Source organism: Gobius niger (genome assembly GCF_951799975.1).
Source record: "Gobius niger genome assembly, chromosome: 14".
NCBI classification, from domain to species: domain Eukaryota; kingdom Metazoa; phylum Chordata; class Actinopteri; order Gobiiformes; family Gobiidae; genus Gobius; species Gobius niger.
In genome coordinates, this window is record NC_136865.1 from 24,456,276 (window position 1) to 24,476,706 (window position 20,431).

Here is a 20,431-nt window from a genome sequence, read left to right on the forward strand (position 1 = left end):
GACAAAATACATGTATAGAGGTAAAAACTAACTCAGTGATCCGTAGCTTCAAAATGACATATAGCATGTCCATATTTACTTACATTTACTCAGTGAAAGTTGTGTTTTTAAAGTGATGAGATCATATCATATTTTTTTCAATATCGGCTCTGAAATCCGATACCAGTGTTGGATCGGTGCATCCCTAATCATTAGGTTAACAATTAATTGTTATGCTGCATGTTAGGGGAACATACAGTGTAATCGCAGAACAAGTAAGCATAAAATGTGGCATCTGTGGAAGTTTACAAACCTATTATTTGGATTTTGGTTAATAATTCAACTTTTTAACGTTGTTTCATGATTACTACTGGGGTTTACAATCTTGTTGATATAAAATGTCCTGTACAATGATACTAAGCTGGTGGTGAACAGTTAATCAATGATCGTTTGATAAAGTAACCAGTTAATCAATTACTTAAATAGAGCAGAATGTGCATCCCTTGTTCATAGGCAGCCGAACATAGGGTTTAAATTTATCGAGTCCTCTTCCAAAACACAACTCTATTCGGATATCATACTCCAAAAATCATGCACTACTTTTGTGTGTTGCAAAATTAATAATAATGGTCAACAGATTGTATTTAAAGTCTGTAGTGAACCTTTTCCTCTTTCTAATTGGAATAAACAGCTTCAGTATCGCGCAAATTGTTTCTCTAAAGTTTACCTCAGATTCTGGCCATGTTTCTAAAATCTTGCGTGCCTTTAACGAATTTAAACAAAGACAGGAGGAGTAATGATCAAAAAGCGAGCTAAACGCGAAGCTTTTTTTTGGCACAAGAAAACAACAATGGGTCATGAGCCGATGTGCGTGCGTGTGTGTTTGTGGAGTGTCAGCCATGAAAAACGAAGGCAAATCCGAATGCAAATGCTGCGCACTATAAAGCCCATGGTTTCGTGTACTCTCTTGCCCTACCTCTCTCGCACTGCCTTCAATTACTTATTCTTCTTTTAATGCATTGACCGAGCCTTATCCTTCAAAAGTCACGCTTCCCACTCAACAACTGAAACGAGCCACCGAGCCCGAAAGCATCATTTGCCGCAGATAGAATCGACATCAACAGGCCTTTTCCCCCGTGACTCCGCTCTCGGAGCCAGAAAAACAACCCCCGTGCCCCCTTGTGTATCACTGGGTAGCGGGTATAGCCTCGGTGTTGTCTGGTGCCCCGGCCTGACGCTGTGGGCTGATCTGAATTGGCTGTGGTCATGTGGGAGCGCTCACAGCTGTTGCAGACTGCATTAGTAAAGATTAACTCCGCACATTAGAGGCTGTGATCATGTTTACCTCCACTGCACCTCCACTGAGCAGCCCGTGAAAAGGCTAAACCGGGCTCCCACGGCTCACAGCATGCTCCGACTGTGTTTATTCGCTAATAATGCCGTCATCTGATTATGCTCTTTGGCAGAACAAGGTGATTGTACATTATTTCACAGAATGCTAGTGTTTATATTAGACTGTGTGCAAAGTCTGACTCAGAGACAAAACAGAAAATATGTTTTAGCTGAAATGCTTTGTTCATTTGCCCTTTTGGAGATTGCCACTTCCATTAATCAGTATCCGAGCTGCAATGATAGTTTTTATTCCAATGCCGTTTCTGAAGTACCCTATAATAATGGCATAGATTTAAACTGCCAGATGACAATGCTCATCGGGCTCACGTTGTGAAAGAAATGAGACATCAGACTCCAGATCCGAACCCCACGGAGAATCTTTGAGATGTGCTGGAGAAGGCTTTGCACAGCAGTCACACTCTCCCATCATCAACACAAGCTCACTGGTTGTTTGGACATTGCAGAAGATTATTCAAACAACACCACAGTGAATATGCTGTAATCGAAGCTAAGGGCCAACAACATATTAGAGCATGTGATCGTCGATTTTTTTGCTGCAACTTTTTTTTTTAGGTCAGGCGGTGTATATCTGGGATAGCTGGGATCAAAACATTTCATGCCGTCTTCAGAACAGATTTAGCACATTCAGTGTCTGTCTGAACTGTGGCGTCAATGGTACAGTTGTCTGCTTTAAACTTTTATTTGTGTGTTTGTCTTTTTAAATTGGACCATGTGTCTGTAATAAAGTTTTGATGATGATGATGATGATGATGATGATGATGATGATGATGATGATTATATATTGTGCTGTTATGCATGACAATAATCCATCCATCCATCCATCCATCCATCCATCCATCCATCCATTTATTTTCTTCCACTCCTTCCATTCCTTTTGCAGCTGATGGGTCCACAGAAGGACATGGCCTGTAGGTCTTTGTCTGAACTGTCACCTACGACCTGTTTGCCATAGCAGATCCTAACAGGGGCACGAAGCCCCCGACAACAGAGCTCCCAGGGTCATTTGGGTGCTCAAACCCCTCCACCACATTAAGGTGGTGGTTCCAGGTGGGGCATGACAACAATCTTAAATGCTATTGTGAATGTGTCTTTTTTGTAGTCTTATCTGGTACTGTATAAAGCCATTATTCACTTCCTATATGAGGTGGTAAACTGCTACTGTAGCCACAGCTGCCCCAGGGCTGACTGATGGAACCATGCCTGGCAAATAGCCCAGCAGCCTCTCCAACTGCATCAATCATTCTCACAATAAATTCACTGTGTTTTTTTTTTTCTCAGGATAATAGAACAAACTAGTGAAACCTGGAATTAAACTTTCAACCTTCCTGTTAAAAGACATTTCCTGCTCAACAACCTAAGCCGCTATATTTGAAATCAGGGTCTGCAGACACGACAGAGGGTTGTGACCAAAGGCTGAATTATAACTGTTTCACATGCATTTCACATTTGTAAAGTGCAGGGGACTCACAGGGGACTGGTTATTTTACTCACATCCTATAATCTACAAGTTACTCATTCTATCAACTCACTTTATATTTGAAACAGCTGGCCCTCAAAAACAAAGCATCCATAACCATTTAGTTAAACTGTCAGCACTGTTTCCGTCCAACACCGACAAGAATGACGTAATGAGAAAGACTTGTCCTGATTACGTCCCATACACAAATCCTGATCATTGTTGTGCTTCCCGCAGCTGTCTGAGCGTAAGGGTCACACCTGGTCCATGCGCCACATTACGCTCCAAAAACACTCGGACAGTAGCAGATAAATCCCCCTTTAAAAACGCCGAGCCGAGCATTTCCTCTTGTGTTTTCCCATTAGCTCAGCTCCGCTCTGAGTCAGTGTCTGGAGCCTCTGACGATGTGGTCACTCTCAAACATCTGGACCCACGAGGGACGTCACTGTTCGGCAGCTTCAGGGCAACGGAGTTTGTGAATGGAATTGAATCAGGACTGAAGGAAGGGGTAAAAAGAGACGTATTTGTTGTTTTGTTTTTGATGGAGCTGTAGCATAGCAATGTCAAATTGTGTTGCGACTTTGTCTTTAGGGACTGGTGAAAAAGTGACTCCAGTTCGATCATTCTGTCAAATCAAGTTAACCCGAGCTCATTTATATCAATTTTCCCACATGAGTTCTGGCTTGGTGACATATTGTAAGCAAAATGGAAATAAAACTTGGTACAGACACTTCCTGGGATGGCCTATGTTACCCCTGCCCTTCTCCTAAACTGGTGGCCAGGACTCAAAAGGTGGTCACTGGAAGTAAGGTTTAGGGTATTCAATATTAAAATGTTGCTTTTGTGGAGCAGGTGTGGTATGTACATAATTTATCCAGCTATTAATCTTTTATCCTCAAAGCGACATAGGACCCAATCTTCCACCTGGCACAAAAACAATGCTTCGGCGGTCGCCTGAGGGCATCGTTTAGAGAAAAAGGGGTCGGCTGAGGCGTGGTGTGCTACCAACAGTGCTAACTACAGCAAGCGCTTGCTGCTTCCTCTTTGCTCTCCTCTTCTTTACATTAACATCAGCCTTGTGCATCTTATAAAGAGGTCACAGGACAAACTACAAACTATCTCTCCCACTGTGAGTTAAACACTGTCCAACTCCCGAATCGACGGTCCACTCTTGCGCCAGAATTAAAGAGCGTGGGGAAAACTCCACACCTCAGAAGGCCAGTGCCAACCGGTCTGACCAGGTATAGGTTTTGGGACCGACCTCTGGCTGTGGCCAAAGCGCGCTAGTCCAGGTCTGATGTGACGTGAACAGACTGCTGGCCTCTGATGGCCTCACTATTGACACGCAGGTCATACGGATTAAATATTTCATGCCGCTGTGCTAGCTGCTGTTAGCGTAGCTTCAGCTGGTGTTAGCATAACATTTGCTGGTAGCCTACCTTCATAGTTGTATTCAGCGGTTTCTTTTCTGTTTTAATAGAGCTTGGCACCTCACATTTGTTCTCATCGCGGCTTACAAAACTTTTAATGACAGTCTATACAGCGTGCTCCTCCAGGGGGGGGTGCTGCCCACAACAAATATGGGTGTGTGTGTGGTAGATCGTGGCGTGTGCGGTCAGGCCGCTCTATGTGGAACGACGGCTTTACTGCACCAGGTATGAAGCTGAAGATTTCCCAGAGCGCCTCCTGTCTAGTCTACCATCTGCATTTATAGAAATGCAAGATCGGGCCCATAGATTTAATAGATTATGCTGGGACATACTCTGTCGCCGGGAAACTTGGCAAACTCACAATCTGTACGTGTCCCTCTAGGTCTGCCATAGCGTTCATCTGGCATTTGCCGACACATGGCTACTGGCGAAACCATCACAGACATGTTGACGTTCTCTATACTTTGTTCTTTTTTGTGTGCTAGAGTTTAATGTTGCACTAAAACTCCGCAATAAAACATTCAAATTTTTTATCAAGCTGTATTAGATGTCGTTGAGCTTTCTATTGTGGTCGCATGTACATATATCAAATCACAGTTAACCGGCAAAGCGAAACAAAACGCTTCTTGTAAATCCGTCCTGTTTGACAATGTTTCTCTGTGCAAGTCGCTCAAAATGATCCGCATCTGTTAGCTATTCCGAGTCTCCGACACTTGTGGCTATCTCAACGCATGACGTAACCTCCGTTTTTTTCCCTAACTCCTTCCATAGATTATGGTGGAAAGAAAAAAAAGGCACGGCACATTTAACACATCTGCGCTCACTCATATTTATGAGCCCATTTTATCGTTTCCAAAAGGCGCCAATTGATATCTGCAGTGGCTTTCCTCCCCCAAAAAATCCCAAAATGTACTCCCTAAAGTCTGCAGTTGTCGTTATTATTCCTCCGCTATCTCAAATCAAAATAACTTAGAGCTTAAAGACTGGAGCCGTGTGTAAATCAGGCTTGCAGTGTTTTGCAGGGCGTATCACCGACCGCAAATTATAGTCCACGGTCTCTTAATTCGAGCTGCTTTGTTATGAGAAAACGCACACATTTCCCAGGACGCCAATGCACACAGCAGTCATTAGCGCCGTTGCCCGTAGCGCGAGCAGTCTGCACGGCAAACGCATGCGTAAATGGAGCTGCATTAAGTCAAACTGGATCTGAAGACGCCCGCTGAGGAGTCATGAATATGCCTATGTGTTCTTTCTAGGTACACGGTCTTCCTCAAACCGCCCAGAGACACGCTTACATTGGTGGCTTTAAAGGTTCTCGGGTTTAGTGGGATTTCTGGCGATATTATGGCAATCCTAGACCAATGGTTTCTGTCTCGAGTGATTCATGATCCATAACAAGCAATAAAAAGATAGGGTGCGTTCTTTTAATACTTTATGAATATGACTAAATACACCTTTTCTTTTTTAATTGCCAAAAAGCCACGCAAAGAGAAGACTTAAAGGAACAGGCCACCATTTTTATCTTGCCTGAGCTTAGACGAGTTGAAACGTACTTGTCTGTCCGTGTGCTCAATCATGCAAAACAATCAAAGATGTTGCTAGTGTTTAGCCTCTCCCAATGTATTCCTATAGATCCAAACGGGGGGTGAAGTTGGATGCCACCACGCTCTTCCACGGGCACACACAAAGACCAGACAGGTACGCATCAACTCATCTAAACTCAGGTAAGAACATATCACAGTTTGGAAAATCGGTGTGCCCACAGTCACGCAAAAGGACCAAAGATGTTGTTAGCATTTGGCCTCTCCCAATGTATTCCTATGGCTCCAAAAGGGATGAAGTTAGAAGCTACCCCGCTCTTCCACGGGCACGCACAAAGACCAGACAGGTACGCATCAACTCGTCTAAGCTCAGAAAACAGTGGCCTGTTCCTTTAAGAAGATTTTGCTGCCCCTCGACGAGTGCTCCTTTAGTCAGGTCCCTGCTGTTTTATAAGAAATAGTCAGGAAAAAACAATGTCATTGGTTTCTCTCAGACAAATGCAGGAAGCGTTACTGGCAAATCGAGACTATCATGAAACCCCTAGAAGGTTTCGCACACCGACGCTGCCGTAAGAAAACACAGGCTACAATACGAAACTTGTGTCAACCAACATGGACACCACATAGTTCAGATTTTTTGGGGCGAAATCTAACCCCAGAGCAAACAAAAACACTGCGCTCCCCGTCAAATCGATTCCACGCTCATTATGCAAAGTTAAAACACACAGCGCGGGCCCGGGGTGGGCGCATTCCTGGGGCCTGCTTCACTGTAGTTACAGCAGCAGAGGCAGCGCTCACCAAACACCAGTGTTTACCGTCGGGCCGTGTGCGACTCCAGTGACCTCTGACCTCCTTCCGGCTCACACCCTCCTCGCACCTCGTCCACGACACATTTAGCCACTGACGAACGAACGGACAAACTGACGCAGCCTGCAGTAGTAGTAGTAGTAGAAGCAGCAAGTATAGCAGTAGAAATTGCTGTCGTGAAAAGTCCAACTTGTTCGTCTGTTCTCAGCCTTGTGTACTTTCTTCCTCTTTATTCTCTTTATTCTGTGTGTCTGAGTGTGTGGGGGCTGTGTTGACCACGTTGAAGAGTTTTATTTGATCTTTATTGAAGGGAAGTCCCACAGAGATTAAGAATCCTTTTTGCAGTGGAGACCCGGCCCTATTGTACATGTTTTTAGTGGTAGGGGAAACTTATAAATAAAGTTTGTTCGTTTGTTGTTGTTTTTTGATTGATTGAGTAAGTTATTGATTGCAGTACACGAGCCTGAAAATGCAGTAGCAGTAGTAGCAGTTATAGTAGTAGTAGTAGTAGTAGTAGTAGTAGTAGTAGTAGTAGTAGTTAGGGCTGAACGATATGGACAAAATTTATCGATATCTCAATATTCGGGCCAGATATCTCGATGTCGATACGATATAACTATGGGTTAGGTGAAAACTAAGCATTTTTCAGAAAAGTAAAATCATAATACAAAAGATTTCAGTTTTATTGATGAAAATCTATATCGTTTGTATCGTGCTCGATTTGAATATTTTCAATGTTCATATCTCGATATAAATACGATAACGATATATTTTTCTTTCGCAAAATTGATATCTTGAATGTTCATATCCCGATATTGATATAATAACGATATATCTTTCAGCCCCAGTAGTAGTAGTAGTAGTAGTAGTAGTAGTAGTAGTAGTAGTAGTAGCAGCAGTAGTAGTAGTAGTAGTAGTAGTAGTAGTAGTAGTAGTAGTAGTAGTAGTAGTAGTGGTGGTGGTGGTGGTGGTGGTGGTATTAGTAGCAGATGCAGTAATCCTGAAGAAAATTTAAACCATAGCTGTCAAGTGATGTTTAGTCTGAGGACCACCCATTCATTTTCTCGTAAGAGAGGTGTGGTTTACGGAGAGGTGTGTTTTACGATCATCCAAAGCTGTTTATTGGGCGCTTGAAATGTCTATCATATGTGTCTGCACGTAGCCCATAGCCAATCGTGTCAATTGTATCCGATGACGTAGCCGCTGTTCTTATTTTAAAACAAACTTTCGAGCTAAACTATATAGATCTAAAGCTTGATTGAAAGATGGCTTCCCATCTGCTGCTGTCAGGTTGGATCCGTAAACAAACTACAAGCTTCCGTCTGTTGATTCGTGCGTCATCGTCTTGGCGTCCCTCCCCGTTCTGTGATTGGTATAAAAAAAACTCCAAACTGAACTCTATCACTCGCCTGGCGAAAACTGCCACCTACACAAGCCTGAGTGACAGTTGTCGCAACGTTGACGTAGCTGTCAAGTCTCCTGTTTTGGCCGGGGCACAACCGCGTATTGAGACCTGTCTTGGAGCTTGGTTGGGCTGGTGGGACGGCTCGCAGCGGGTGCATGAAAATTTCCTGTATTTTCCAATCCAAAGCTTGACAGGTATAATTTAAACATGAGCAGATATCAGCATTTTAATAAGAACTCAGCCAGTTGCCATATTTGCGCATTTGAACTAATCAAGTCATTGATAAAGATGCACTCTCTGTTCTCTCATATAAATTCATATAAATGCACTCTCCATTTCAGCAATTCAGCCACAATCCTACTTTTAGCCACCCCAGCAAGACTACAGTATCAGCTAACTCAACCTTAGCAACCCTATTCTTCTTCAACGCCATCATGGCAATACCTCGGCTCCAGGGCAAGGTGTTTTCCACTCACCCTGAACTTAACTTATTCCATTGGCTTTGTCAGTATCTATCTAACTTTCTCCAAGCAAAATTGGCAATATCACACCTAACTGGGTATTTGTTACCTTATATAGCCTACTTACAATTGAATGATTGCTTAAAAGTGGTTCGGGGCGAAGTATAGAGTCCCCAGTTCACCCAGCACACATCACAGTGGGCGGAGGAGGAAAGAACTCACCGTGAGGACATGCTGAATTTCATTTAAGACCAGTCTAGGCATCAAGGCGAGACAATTATTCATGTCTCACTGTTTACATAGAGCTGCGCTGAATGACTACCTACCCAAATCGGAAACTTAAAAGACCAGTTAAAGCAGAATTTTTTCCACTTTTTTCATCGCCATCACCACAGACCCCTCCGCCCCATGTGCTGCCAGGAGAATTTCCATTTGCAAAAAGCTGATTAAATACAAGAAAGAACTAAAGCGTGAAAGAAATGCGGGAAGCTTGGATGAAAGAAAAGTGCCTGATTTAATGTGGCTAAATATTTTCGAGCACATTTCTCGGTGTCCTCTTGCTTTTTTAGTCAGCGAGTCAAGATGGCCCCTGCCCAACAAAAGCCAGAGCCTCCGACGCATGGTTTCCCATAACGCGTTTTCCTCAAGGCGAGCGAATGCCATTGTAATGTATTTTAAACATGCCCACACACCTACTCAAGGGAGGTTTGGAAAAGCAACATTGTGACTATTTGGGAGGATTTACTAGTGTGCACATGTCTAAATGGTCAACAAAGAGAGAGAGAGAGGGAGAATATAAAGCCAGATCCAAAACATGCGTCCCACAGATGTTTGCTGAAAAGAAAAGAAAAAAACGTAGGAGGGAAAAATGCATTCTCCTCATTTAGCCCAAGCAGATGTGTGAGTGGGAATTTAACACCCAAAACCCAAAAGACTAGTAATGACCAAGCCTCCCTAGAAAATGCAGTTTATTGACGATATAAATAATGGTAATGATTTCCTTTGTGGCTTAAGAGTCTCTGTGGGCTGGTGAGTGAAGTGAGCAAAATTAGAACTGTTGTGGGAAAAATGTGTGTTAATGGTTAACAATTCACTGTCATTTTGAATTTATCAATTAGATATTGTATTTATAGTACAGTCTTGTTGTTTTGTACTAGAAGCTCCAAAGCATGTACTCATTTCTTTGGGCTAAGGCACCGTGTGTTCACCATCTAACACAGGTAAGCCAGCGGGATTCTCTGGAAAACAACAGAGGCTTTTTACTCAATGGGATCAGGGCCCAGGGCATGGGCGACCCAGGCGGCCGCCTAGGGCATGATCTGCTAGAGGAGGCACTGAATTGCGCTTTCATTTTTGAACCCCATGAGGTTCATGCTCCCTCCATCTACAACATCTGCAATTTTCGGACACAACTTTGGAACAGGAAGTGATAGAGACTTGTGGGCTTTTGTGTTGGAAACTAGACTGTGCTGCAAAAGTTCAATCTTGCCTTGGGCCCCAAATTGTCCCGGGCCAGCCCTGACTGGGATACTCTCATCTAGGAGGTGTTAGTGGTGATTGCTGTAGTGTTAAGCTCACAACAAAACAATAACTATTCGATTCATGGATCTTTAAAGTGACTAGATGCAAGTTGGTCATTTTATGCTCACTACTGCCACCTCAGGTCATACGTGTAACTGCAGCTTCTATATTAAGCTTGTGTATGACGGCACTTCTGACCCGAATTAACAACTTTTTGAGTGACAGTGCAGGATTTGTGGTGAACAGGTCTGGGGTCATTCTACACATTAGGACATGTAGGGGGATGAAAATACTTAGTTTTAACATTTTTAAACTCTGTATAGTCCCTTTAAATCGACTCAACTCTTGAGGATCCATTCATTTCAAAGGGCCGTTCAAAAGACATGTACACAAATGTTTTGAATGCAGCGAGAAAACACAAATGATCTCAGACCTCATTTGCTGAGAGGCACCTTTTTATTAGAATGTTTACAGCGGGGATGGATTTTGTCCCTTAGAATTTGTGTCATATAAATGAAACTTTGGGCTACAATTAAGGAAAAAAGGCATTGTCCTCTTTGCCAAGTAATGTTATTGCAAAAATAAAAAATAAATTTGCTCTGACTCTGTTGTTTTCTAGCATATGTTCAGTTGCATCTGTGTCAAATGGGTCAAAAACAGACCAAAAAAAAAAAAATGTGTCTCTTTTATACTTGGTTTGGAGTATTTCTTTATTTCCAGCTATTTTCCAGAAACAGCTGCACACAACGTAGTCAAAAACGTCACCTTTGCATGTAGAACCATCAAATGCACGTCTAAAGCAGCACAAGTTTGAAGATGTTGCAGAAGCGTGGGCTCACTACGGCGTAATAATAAGCCTATGTGAGTGCAGTGATGGAGGTCAGGATGATTTAGTGCCAGATGCTCCTCCGCCACCGCAGCCTGCTCCTGTATTTTTAATGCTGCTCTTTTATTTTGCATTAACCCAGAATTCGCAGCAACCTGCTCCCCTGCATGCAGCTGCCGGGGACTCAAAACATTCCCTCTATGTACTTTTTTTTTTTACTCTTCTGTTGACCTTGCGCACATGGGGGGAGACAGAGACAGTCCCGTCCCGTCGCTGGTGGCGCGTTAGCTTAGAAGGAGCATTTGAGCGCAATCCGGCCGGCCAAGCGTTACGCAATCACTAATGGAGTTCGCAGAAGGCTCCTGAAAAGACTCTCTCTCTCCTTTTTTTTACCCATAATCCATCAGTGTCCATGCACGAGGAAGCTATGGGCAGACACAAAACACATGCTTTCTCTGTGGGCACTTGAGCTGACATCGCTTCACTATTGTATCCCGTCTTAGATGGAGGTCAATAATGTTGTATTGCACAGTTGCCCCGAGCGTGTCAGTGACCAAGATATGGTTCTCCCACTGTGGTCATTCCTCTCTGAATAAGAAAGTGAGGACTGAATATGACGAGAGATTGGATCATTAGAGGAGATACTGTAGAGTGTTTGTTTTGAAGAGAAGAGGCCAATTTAACATGCAGTGACCGGTCAGTGCTCCTCAGTCAGGTCACTCCCCTCCTTCTTGGCGGTCTGTAGGTTCAGGTGAGGCGGATGTTTGCCAGTAGGGCTGAAACAACTCAACGTTTATTGAAATAGTTGACAACTATCTTTTAAAGTTAAGGTATGTAGTGTTTTGTACATTGTTTTTCTAAAGATATGTGTCTGTGTTTCATCCAATCAGAAAGCAGCATTAGCACTAAAAGCCTCCTACAAACATTCACTTTAGGTTTAGTCCATCAACAGGTCCTCAAGCGGCGTCAATCTAGCTGTATGTGGTAAAATGTTTGAAAAAATACAATCTGTAGAGTTTTTTCATGCGGTCTTTATATCTGAAGAGTTTAGTGGTGCTAGGCTAGGGCTAGCACCACTAACCTAGCACTCAAGCAAAAACCTCTTCAACATCATTGTGTAGTCCAACAAAAGTTGCCATATCTGATTTGTAGAAAGCTCCTTTGTGAATTCCACATGTAGTAAAGTCGGCCGCAGGTAAACAAACTACTGTAGATCCGGTAACCTAGCAGATCACTCCGCCGCTGCGTAGCTTACAACCAGGAAGCTGATGCTGCTAAAATATAAGTTATTTTAAAAGCAAAATGGTTATGTTTAAAAAAAAATATTCAGTCAACACAGACATGTATATCGGTAGTTGCGTGTTATTTACCTCAGGTGCACTGCGCTTGGGTCAGACTGTTTTTAATGCAGGCTACTAGTTACCATAGACATGCACTAGCCTAGCACTAGCCTAGCACTAGCCTAGCACTAGCCTAGCACTAGCCTAGCACCACTAAACTCTTCAAATATAAGGACTGCATGAATTAAAAAAATACATATTTCTCCAGAAATCAACTTCACTCTGGATAACTAGGAAATGAGGTCCGATGTCAAATATTCTGAAATACCCCTTTAATTAAAAGTTGAAGCCCTATTTGCTACTCCTGTTTTTTTCGTTTTTTTCCACTGGAATGCTTTAATCTAGGATGCTAAAAGTAGGCTAATGAATAGATCGAAGTGGTGGTAGTTGTAGTAAGGCAAATGTATTTGTAGAGCACAATTCCTACACAAGGCAGTTGCTTTACAGTTGCATAAAATATAAAATACTTCAACTTCAACCTGCATTCGAGCATTTTCAGTCAGACATAAGCCGTGGTAATACATGAAACAGATATGCAGCACTCTTATCCGTTATGATTAGTTTAGACTTCAGAGTTATCGAGTTAGACACAATTACATTTGATCATGGCAAGTAACATGATAAGTATTTTCAAAGTAAAGGTAGTGGTTCATTCAGTATTCAGACTACCACTACCTACATCCTGTTTTCTCACACCGACTAGCTTCAGGTCCTCTTTCAGAACATCCAAACTTTCCAACACGTTTTTTTTGCGAGAGTTCAGAAAAAAAAAGTTTGCAAACCTCTCAAAAGTTTGTGCCAGACAAGACGAAACAGACACTTCTCACATCCAGAGTGTAGTACAGCCTTGGAGAGAGTGTGGAGGGAATCGAAAAAGCACTGGACCGATGGAAAGATAAAGAATAAAGCCTTTATGTGCGACAAATAAGGACGTTTCTGGTGCAAACCGTAGGAGTAGCTTCTAATGACGATCACTGCTTTTATAAAAACCATACAAAACAATCTTTCAAAATGTGTTATTTAAACATCAAAACTCGCCGGCGCATCCGCTGTGTGTCATTCATGAAAGGAGGAGCAACACCAAAGCTTTTATGCGCCGATATTTCTGAAAAGCTGATGGTTTTGAAGAAGCATTTTGATGAGAGGCTTTTAGAGTGTGCTAATTATGGACCAAACCGAATGTGTCACCGTTTTGCAGCAGGTGAAGCCTTTCACTATCGAATAAGACTAGATTATATTAGCAGGTGCCTCCAAATGAAACCAATCAAACTGATAAAGGATTCATTTGTTTATACGCTTACATCTTTTTCATTCTTCCATCAATTTCCTGGACCGTGCGCCAAATCAAATGAAGTTTTATAATGTGTCACTGCACTGGGAAAAAAATAGATTAGGATAAATGTCTCAATTTGAGCAAAATCATTTAAATTGGAGTTGTTTTGACTAGTTAAAAGAGTATTAACTAGAGTATTCCACTTGTGAGATGTTTCTGACACGTTTCAATACATTTTGTCTTTATTTCAGATCCATTTCTTTGCCAATGGGGTGAGACAATTGCTCTTTTTTCTTGCTCTACTTCAAGCACGATCACCTTAGAACAGTCTGGAATGTCATCACAATGTCAAACAAGTCAGTGATTCTCGGTCAGATCAGGAAAAAAGTTTAAATTAATGAAAACTACTCAATCAAAGTCATTTAAACCCATGTTTGATAGTCACTTGATTGGTTTCTGTCGACATGGTGGGACATCATCTGTATAAACCTTGAAAGCAGTGGTTCTCAACTGGTGGAGCAAGACCAAAAAGTGGATCGCAAGCCTTTCCTAGGAATCAATATTGCAATATACAGTATATGTACAGAAAAAGTATGCAATTACTACTTGAGTCTGTTCAAATGCTCCTTGGCTTATTTACAGGAACGGGCAATCGTTTTTACATACTGAGATATGTTCTTGCCTGAGCTTAGACGAGCTGATGTGTAACTGTCTGCTCTTTGTGCGTGCGCTCAGTTACACAAATAAACCAAAGACGTTGTTAGCATTCAGCCTCTGCCAGCATATTCATAATATAGCTCCAAACTGGGGTGAAGTTAGAAGCGACCAAGCTCCTCCACGTTTTCCCTACTTAAACACACTTACGTAAAAAGTTACACGATCCAAGTCTTGTTACACAAAATTAAACATGTCGATTTTCCAAGCGCACAAAAAGGGGAACTATATTGTGAGGTGTAATAATAATAACTTTGGAGCACTTCAACGCCCGCACAGTAAAGTCAAAGATATTATTACGCCTTACAATATATGGCGTCTAAGCTAAGGTAAGAACATATCTCGGTATGTAAAAACAATGGCCTATTCCTTTAAAGGGGCTAGATGCAAGTTAGTCATTTTATGCTAACTACTGCCACTTCAGGTCTTATGCGTAACTGCAGCTTCTATATTAAGCTCATGTATGACGGCACTTCGGACCCGAATTAACACCTTTTTGAGTGACAGTGCAGGATTTTAGAGGCAGTTGTGGTGAACAGGTCTGAGCTCATTTTGCACATTAGGACATGGCTGGAACATGTAGGGCAGGGGTGTCCAAACTTTTTTCATGGGGGGCCACATATTGGAGCGTACACGGGGTAAAGGGCCATGGATCGGTGGTTAGTTCCACGAAACCTTCGAGTAGCAGAGCTTTCAATTTTGCCTCATGCCTTTATTTATGCTTAAAACCTTAATGCCAGCTCTGTCTCACAATAAAATGCTAGTTGTTAGGTTAGAATTGTGTAGAATTATTACATATTAAATAAAAAGGACCATCTCTGATGATGTGAACCGATTCAGCAAGCAGCCCGAGGGCCACCAAAAATTGGTCTGAGGGCCACATTTGGCCCGCGGGCCGCACTTTGGACACCCCTGATGTAGGGGGATGAAAAAGCTTGTTTTGGAAATTTTGAAATTAACTAAACTCTGTATAGCCCCTTTAATGCTTATCCAGCAACCATTTTTGAGGAAAACACAATATTTTAAGTTGTATTTCTTGTCATCCGAGGGTTATTGTGGGTCGGTCATGACACCGTACCAGTTGAAAACCACTGCTCCTTTACAAAAGGCAATTCAGATTTATCATAGATCATGACCAAGACATGGTTATATTGAAATAAAAAGAGGAAAATTATGACTGAAAATGTCTGGGCTTTTGAAGTTGTCATGTGTGCTTTTCTTTTGGCTGTGTTTGCTAAAAATGTGTATATCTCAGTCACATGGAACACCTGAGAGATTTTACAATATGTCGTGGCCACTTGCGGTAATGATTTTGCGCCGACACGCGATCACTTTGTAGGACATCGTGCAGCCCTATTGATTGCAGTAGCGCAGATCTTCCAGTAAATATTTGCATCAAACTTACAAAGAGCTCCGATTGCCACCAGCTGCACTCCTCCATTTTCCGAAACCGTCGTTGGAAAAACTTGAAAAATGTCTGTTGCTCTGACCACTGTGTTTTGTCCTGTTTGTCGGATGCTGCGGTCTGTAATTTGGGCCGTGTTTCAGTGGGAAACAGAAGTGTAGTTCACCTCCTCCGCACACTGTTATTCAGCGGAGGTCCTCTCAGGGCTCGCTCTGCGGACACTCCACTCTCTCAAGCTGTTCCTCGAAATTTGTGCTACCTTTATTTGCCACCAGATGAAATCATTTGAAAGTGCTTGAGTGTAGTATATGCTGCACCCTCTCTCCACCTGCTATTGTTTGGTTTCGTTTTCCAGAGGATGACTGAAGAGGAGATCTCGATTGTCGGCCGTTTCTTAAGAGGGCAGCTGAGGTTAGACAACCATCATAAATCGCCCACAAATACTCAAAGAGACGCACCCTCCAGGCTCGAGAAAATCCCTTATATTATTACAGAGGGAGAAAGGCCAAAGCAACCAATCTAACGCTTCCACTCAGGGCATCGGATAAGGTTTAAGGGAGGGCAACGTTTCTGGGAAAGTGTTTACAGCAGGGCTAGTGCCACGAGAAGGAGTATAGATGATGTTTCTAAACAGGCTTCACATGATATAAAGAAGTCTCCAGTGAAACAGTGTTTCCCCTAAAGTGAATGGGCTCCTCTGCTCCGGCAGCGCACACCTCTGTGGCACGACTCGGGTGTTGCATTATCTATGGGATGTGTCATGGATAATTAAAAGCCGACAGGTTTGCCCGAAGCCACTGATTCACTGCTCGTCAACGGCAGCCGGAAATCAATGGCACGTGTTCGATCTGAACGAGACCTTTAGGGCCGGGAGATAAAAGGCAGGACGAGATCGATCAGACTGGACTGGAGTATGTTTTTGTTGGTTGCTAATGATAATAATAATGATGATGACAATTCTTCGATGAAAGGTTTTACAGTGTGCGGATAAAAACATCACCAGCATCGAGCAACAACATGGCTTAGGCAAATAAAATACAAAATTACTGACAGCAAAACATAAACTTCTCGTAGTCCAATCCATCCTAAACATGACAATTGCGAAAACTTCATGGCAGGATACTGTAGAATCTAGCATACCGTACGCCTATTCAGCCTCTTGTTTTATACTTCATAAGGCATTTTTTGGCTAGTGCGTCTTACGTCCTTATAGTCCGTAAAATACAGTAGTTCTAAGGTAATCTTGCTTGAACTAAGTAAAATTGCCAATGGATAAGACGGATTTTGTAACCCCACTGGCAAAGAGAATTACCTGAAATAAAGATGAAACGTATTGAAACAAGTCAGACACATCTCATAACAAGTGAAATAATCTAGGTCAAAGGCCCAACTACTTCTTAACCAATCAAAACAACTCAAATTTTGATCATTATGCTCAAATTGAGACATTTAAACTAAGCTAGTTATTTACTTTTTGCAGTATATGGGAACAGGCTATTTTCCTCTGAATCTATGAAGAGTTCAGTCACATGACTTTTTCCTCTAATGGATGCCAATTTGAGCACTTTTTGCCATTCAAAAGATAGTCCTACGGTATATCTATTTGGTTTTGAAGTCTTTGTTGCCATGAGAATGGCGTCCATTTTCTGCACAGTGAACCCCACAGGGAAATGTGTCCACGCTGCATTTGATCCATCCTTCAGTGCCCCTGGGGACACCCTCAGGAGCAGAGCAACACAGCAACCTTCGTCTGCTCTTGAGCTATGGCCATGCAGGAGTAGCTATCGCCGGTGGATCAGCCTCTAGTGCATGGCTGACAGGGAAACTGGAGCACCGAAGGGATTTGGGACTAAACTAGAACTTGGGCCACACCAGAGGCAATCAGAAACACTCACCTTCATCAAGGCCTGATAAAGATTAATTACTGTACAAATTCAAAGTGCTGTTTTGAGATAAAAATACCCCCAAAACTCAGAGTGTCCTTGTGCAAAACAGTGATTCATTAAAAACAACAGTGTCTGATTCAGCTAATTGGACAAGTGACTGTAGAGGAGGAGGCAGCGCGCCAAGCGACAAGTCACAGCCCACAGAGAAACAACAGGCAGGGGGGGGCGCTATAATCACGGGGGAGCCAGCGTGGAAGTGCCAAAATGTGTCAGTCCAACAAACCGGGGCCAATTTTGGGGTTGATGCACTTTCCGGAGGCGCAGACAGGAGCGAGGCGGGCAGCTGGGCCCATATATCATCGACAGGAAAAGGGTTTACAAGGAGAGCGAGGAGCTGGATGATGATGAGACCGACGTTTGGAACGCAGCCCAAGAACTTACACTTACAGACATATCTGTTCAGAAGGGAAATGGGAATATGACGAGTGCTTTTCATAAGCGCACCTGTCAAATAAGTCAAGTGCATCGAGAATCTCGCAGTCTTAAGTCCTAAGCTAAGTGATTTACGGATAATTGAAGGCTTACACCATATGCCTTCCCTGCGTCCTGAGAAAAATACAGTATATTTGGCAGAACTGGTGATGCCTGGGTTTCTTCAGGAGGTACTCAGGGTCATCTGCGATTTTAGACACTGCCCGAATGCTGATTTACAAACAGGCACAGCTTGGAAACCGGAAATGACATCAACAGCAATGCAGACAAACTAATGTCAGGAAAAACTCAAAAACCCAGTGGGCAAAAGAGAAGGTCTGGTCTTTGCCCGTGTCCAGTGCAGAGCAAGACCAGGGGAGCCACAGTGCTAAAGAAAGACTCTCTACACTGGTTTGTCTTTGCACCTTTCCTTTGTACTCCGTGTACCCCCTACATCGAGGGTGTTGATGATGATCCACAAAATGGTCCACAAAAATGTTATTTGTTAATAAAAGACAATGTTTGTGGAAAAAATGAAGCTAAATTAGTCGCAAATTCATACTTGTTTTACTGCATAATGTCATTCAAATAGCTTTTCCTCTCAAAATGATGTTCCAATGGCATTAAACCCCTAGGTGTACTCGTGCCCCTGATTGAGAAACACTGCTCTACCACCCTGAACAACCCAGTCCAGAAGACAACCTTTTGATGATTCAGTTTGCTACTATGGCATAGATGTCAGGTTCAAACCTCTGCCTTTTCTTCTGCAATAGCCCATATCTGAATTTATAGGGGCTTGGGACAGACAAAAAAAAGCGTAGCCTCTCCAACAACCTTTTTTATATGGATGTGAGAATGATTAAACATTTACAACCGTCTTGGCAAAGGCGCTGAGATCTAATCTAAATGCAAAATCAAAAGTGAAAACTTCATAGGCTGTTCTGTCTTGCGTCTTGTAATAATGTAAAAAGGAGTCGCGTTGCACTGAACGCCACCAGCAGTGTTGTGCAAAGTAGCTCTCGCGCCCGCTTGTCACGCTCAGATCACGCAGCCAGCGGGGGCTACACGAGTTTCCCCCCCAGAGTAGCGTCAACCCCGTGCACGCTAAATCAACATTATCGTCCACGGCAGCAAATGACAGTCACGCCAAAGCGCCGAAACACACGCGCAATGTCTGGATCTAACAGAATATATGGCTTTACAAGAAAACGGAAGCCAAACTGCAGCAGAGGGGTCACTACTAGTAACTTCTCCCCCCACAGCTAAAAAAGCCCCTTGTAAGTTTGCAACAACTCACCCTTTCTCCGGAGAGGAACACAGCCAGCCCGAGCGTCAAAAGTATCCACACGTTCCGCATTATTCCCGTGCCCAAAACGCGACGTGCTGCGAAATCTGTGTCTGCCTCTTCTATACGTCCAGCTCTGTCTTCTTCTTTCAAGCCCCCGATCTGTGAGCTCCTTCTTCGCCTTCCTGCGCCCTTCGCTCCAACAACTCCTGCCGCTCGTCTCTCTCTGGAGTGGGGTCCCACCGGATACGTGTTGCGTATAGTCCTCCCCCCCACGTATAGGCTGCACTTTCGGACAAAACGCGCAGGGGAAACCGCCGGTGTGATGTGGACGCACGGTCTTGTCTCGTCCTCCGTCGGTTCTGGAACAAGAGGGATATGAGCAGCAGGACGGAGTAGAGGCACGATCTGCTCCGCGAGAGTGCGCGCACTGGGAAGGCTGCGCTCGGCTGCTGCTGCTGCTGCTGCTGGTGGTGGTGGTGGTGGTGGTGGTGGTGGTGTGTGTGCGCCTGTGTCACCGGCGGCCACGAGACTCCCTGCGACGAAAGGGCAAAAAGAGCACTGGTTCAAGGGGTGCACGGTTACGCCCCCCCTCAGTGTGTTATAACAGGTTCATGACACGTTTAAATGTAACGTCAGTTTTGTGCTATAGTGACAAGTAACTTTAAAATGATTTAACCTCTTGCCTTAACCAAGTGCATTTTCTCCAGGTCGGCTTTACCCAAATCTAAAAGCTTCTCGACTGGAGCTTACAGTCTTAAGGCCATTTGAAAGCTAAGACCCACAATTGTCACACATTTCAAGTGTTTTTCATTTCTCTTTCACGTTTTTGTCTCTATTTTCTGCATTTTCCCCCCCACAATTTTGCAGTTTTTTTGTGTGTTTTTGACTTTTTTTTCTTTTCTTTTTGGACGTTTCTTTTGCTGTGTTTTTGTCGCTTTTTCATTGTGTTTTTGTTGCTTTTCCGGCACGTTTTTGTCACACTTTTCTCGCTCTTTTGTTGGGTTTTCATCCTTGTTGTTGCTATTTTGACGCATTTTTTTTTTATTTTTTTTTTTTCAAGCTTTGAAATGAGGGTATTGCCAATTGGGGTAACTCAAGTACAGGTAAAAAAAAGTACTTGCATACTGTGAGTAACTGTTTGAGCAAAAAAGTCTCATGACACCTTGAATAGGGCAAAACAAAACATAAAAACATGTGGAAATTGTGATATTTACA

At 43.1% G+C, this 20,431-nt stretch overlaps 1 protein-coding gene across 1 annotated transcript in view; it reads right to left on the reverse strand.

Moving 5' to 3' along the window:
- sdc2 (syndecan 2) overlaps positions 1-19,732 on the reverse strand; it is a 71,358-nt gene extending 51,626 nt beyond the window's left edge. The window contains exon 1 of the mRNA XM_079571069.1: positions 19,226-19,732. Within this exon, the coding sequence (XP_079427195.1) occupies positions 19,226-19,285 (60 nt within the window). The 5' untranslated portion in view covers positions 19,286-19,732. The remainder of the gene's footprint in view (positions 1-19,225) is intronic.
- Positions 19,733-20,431: the final 699 nt, after the last annotated feature.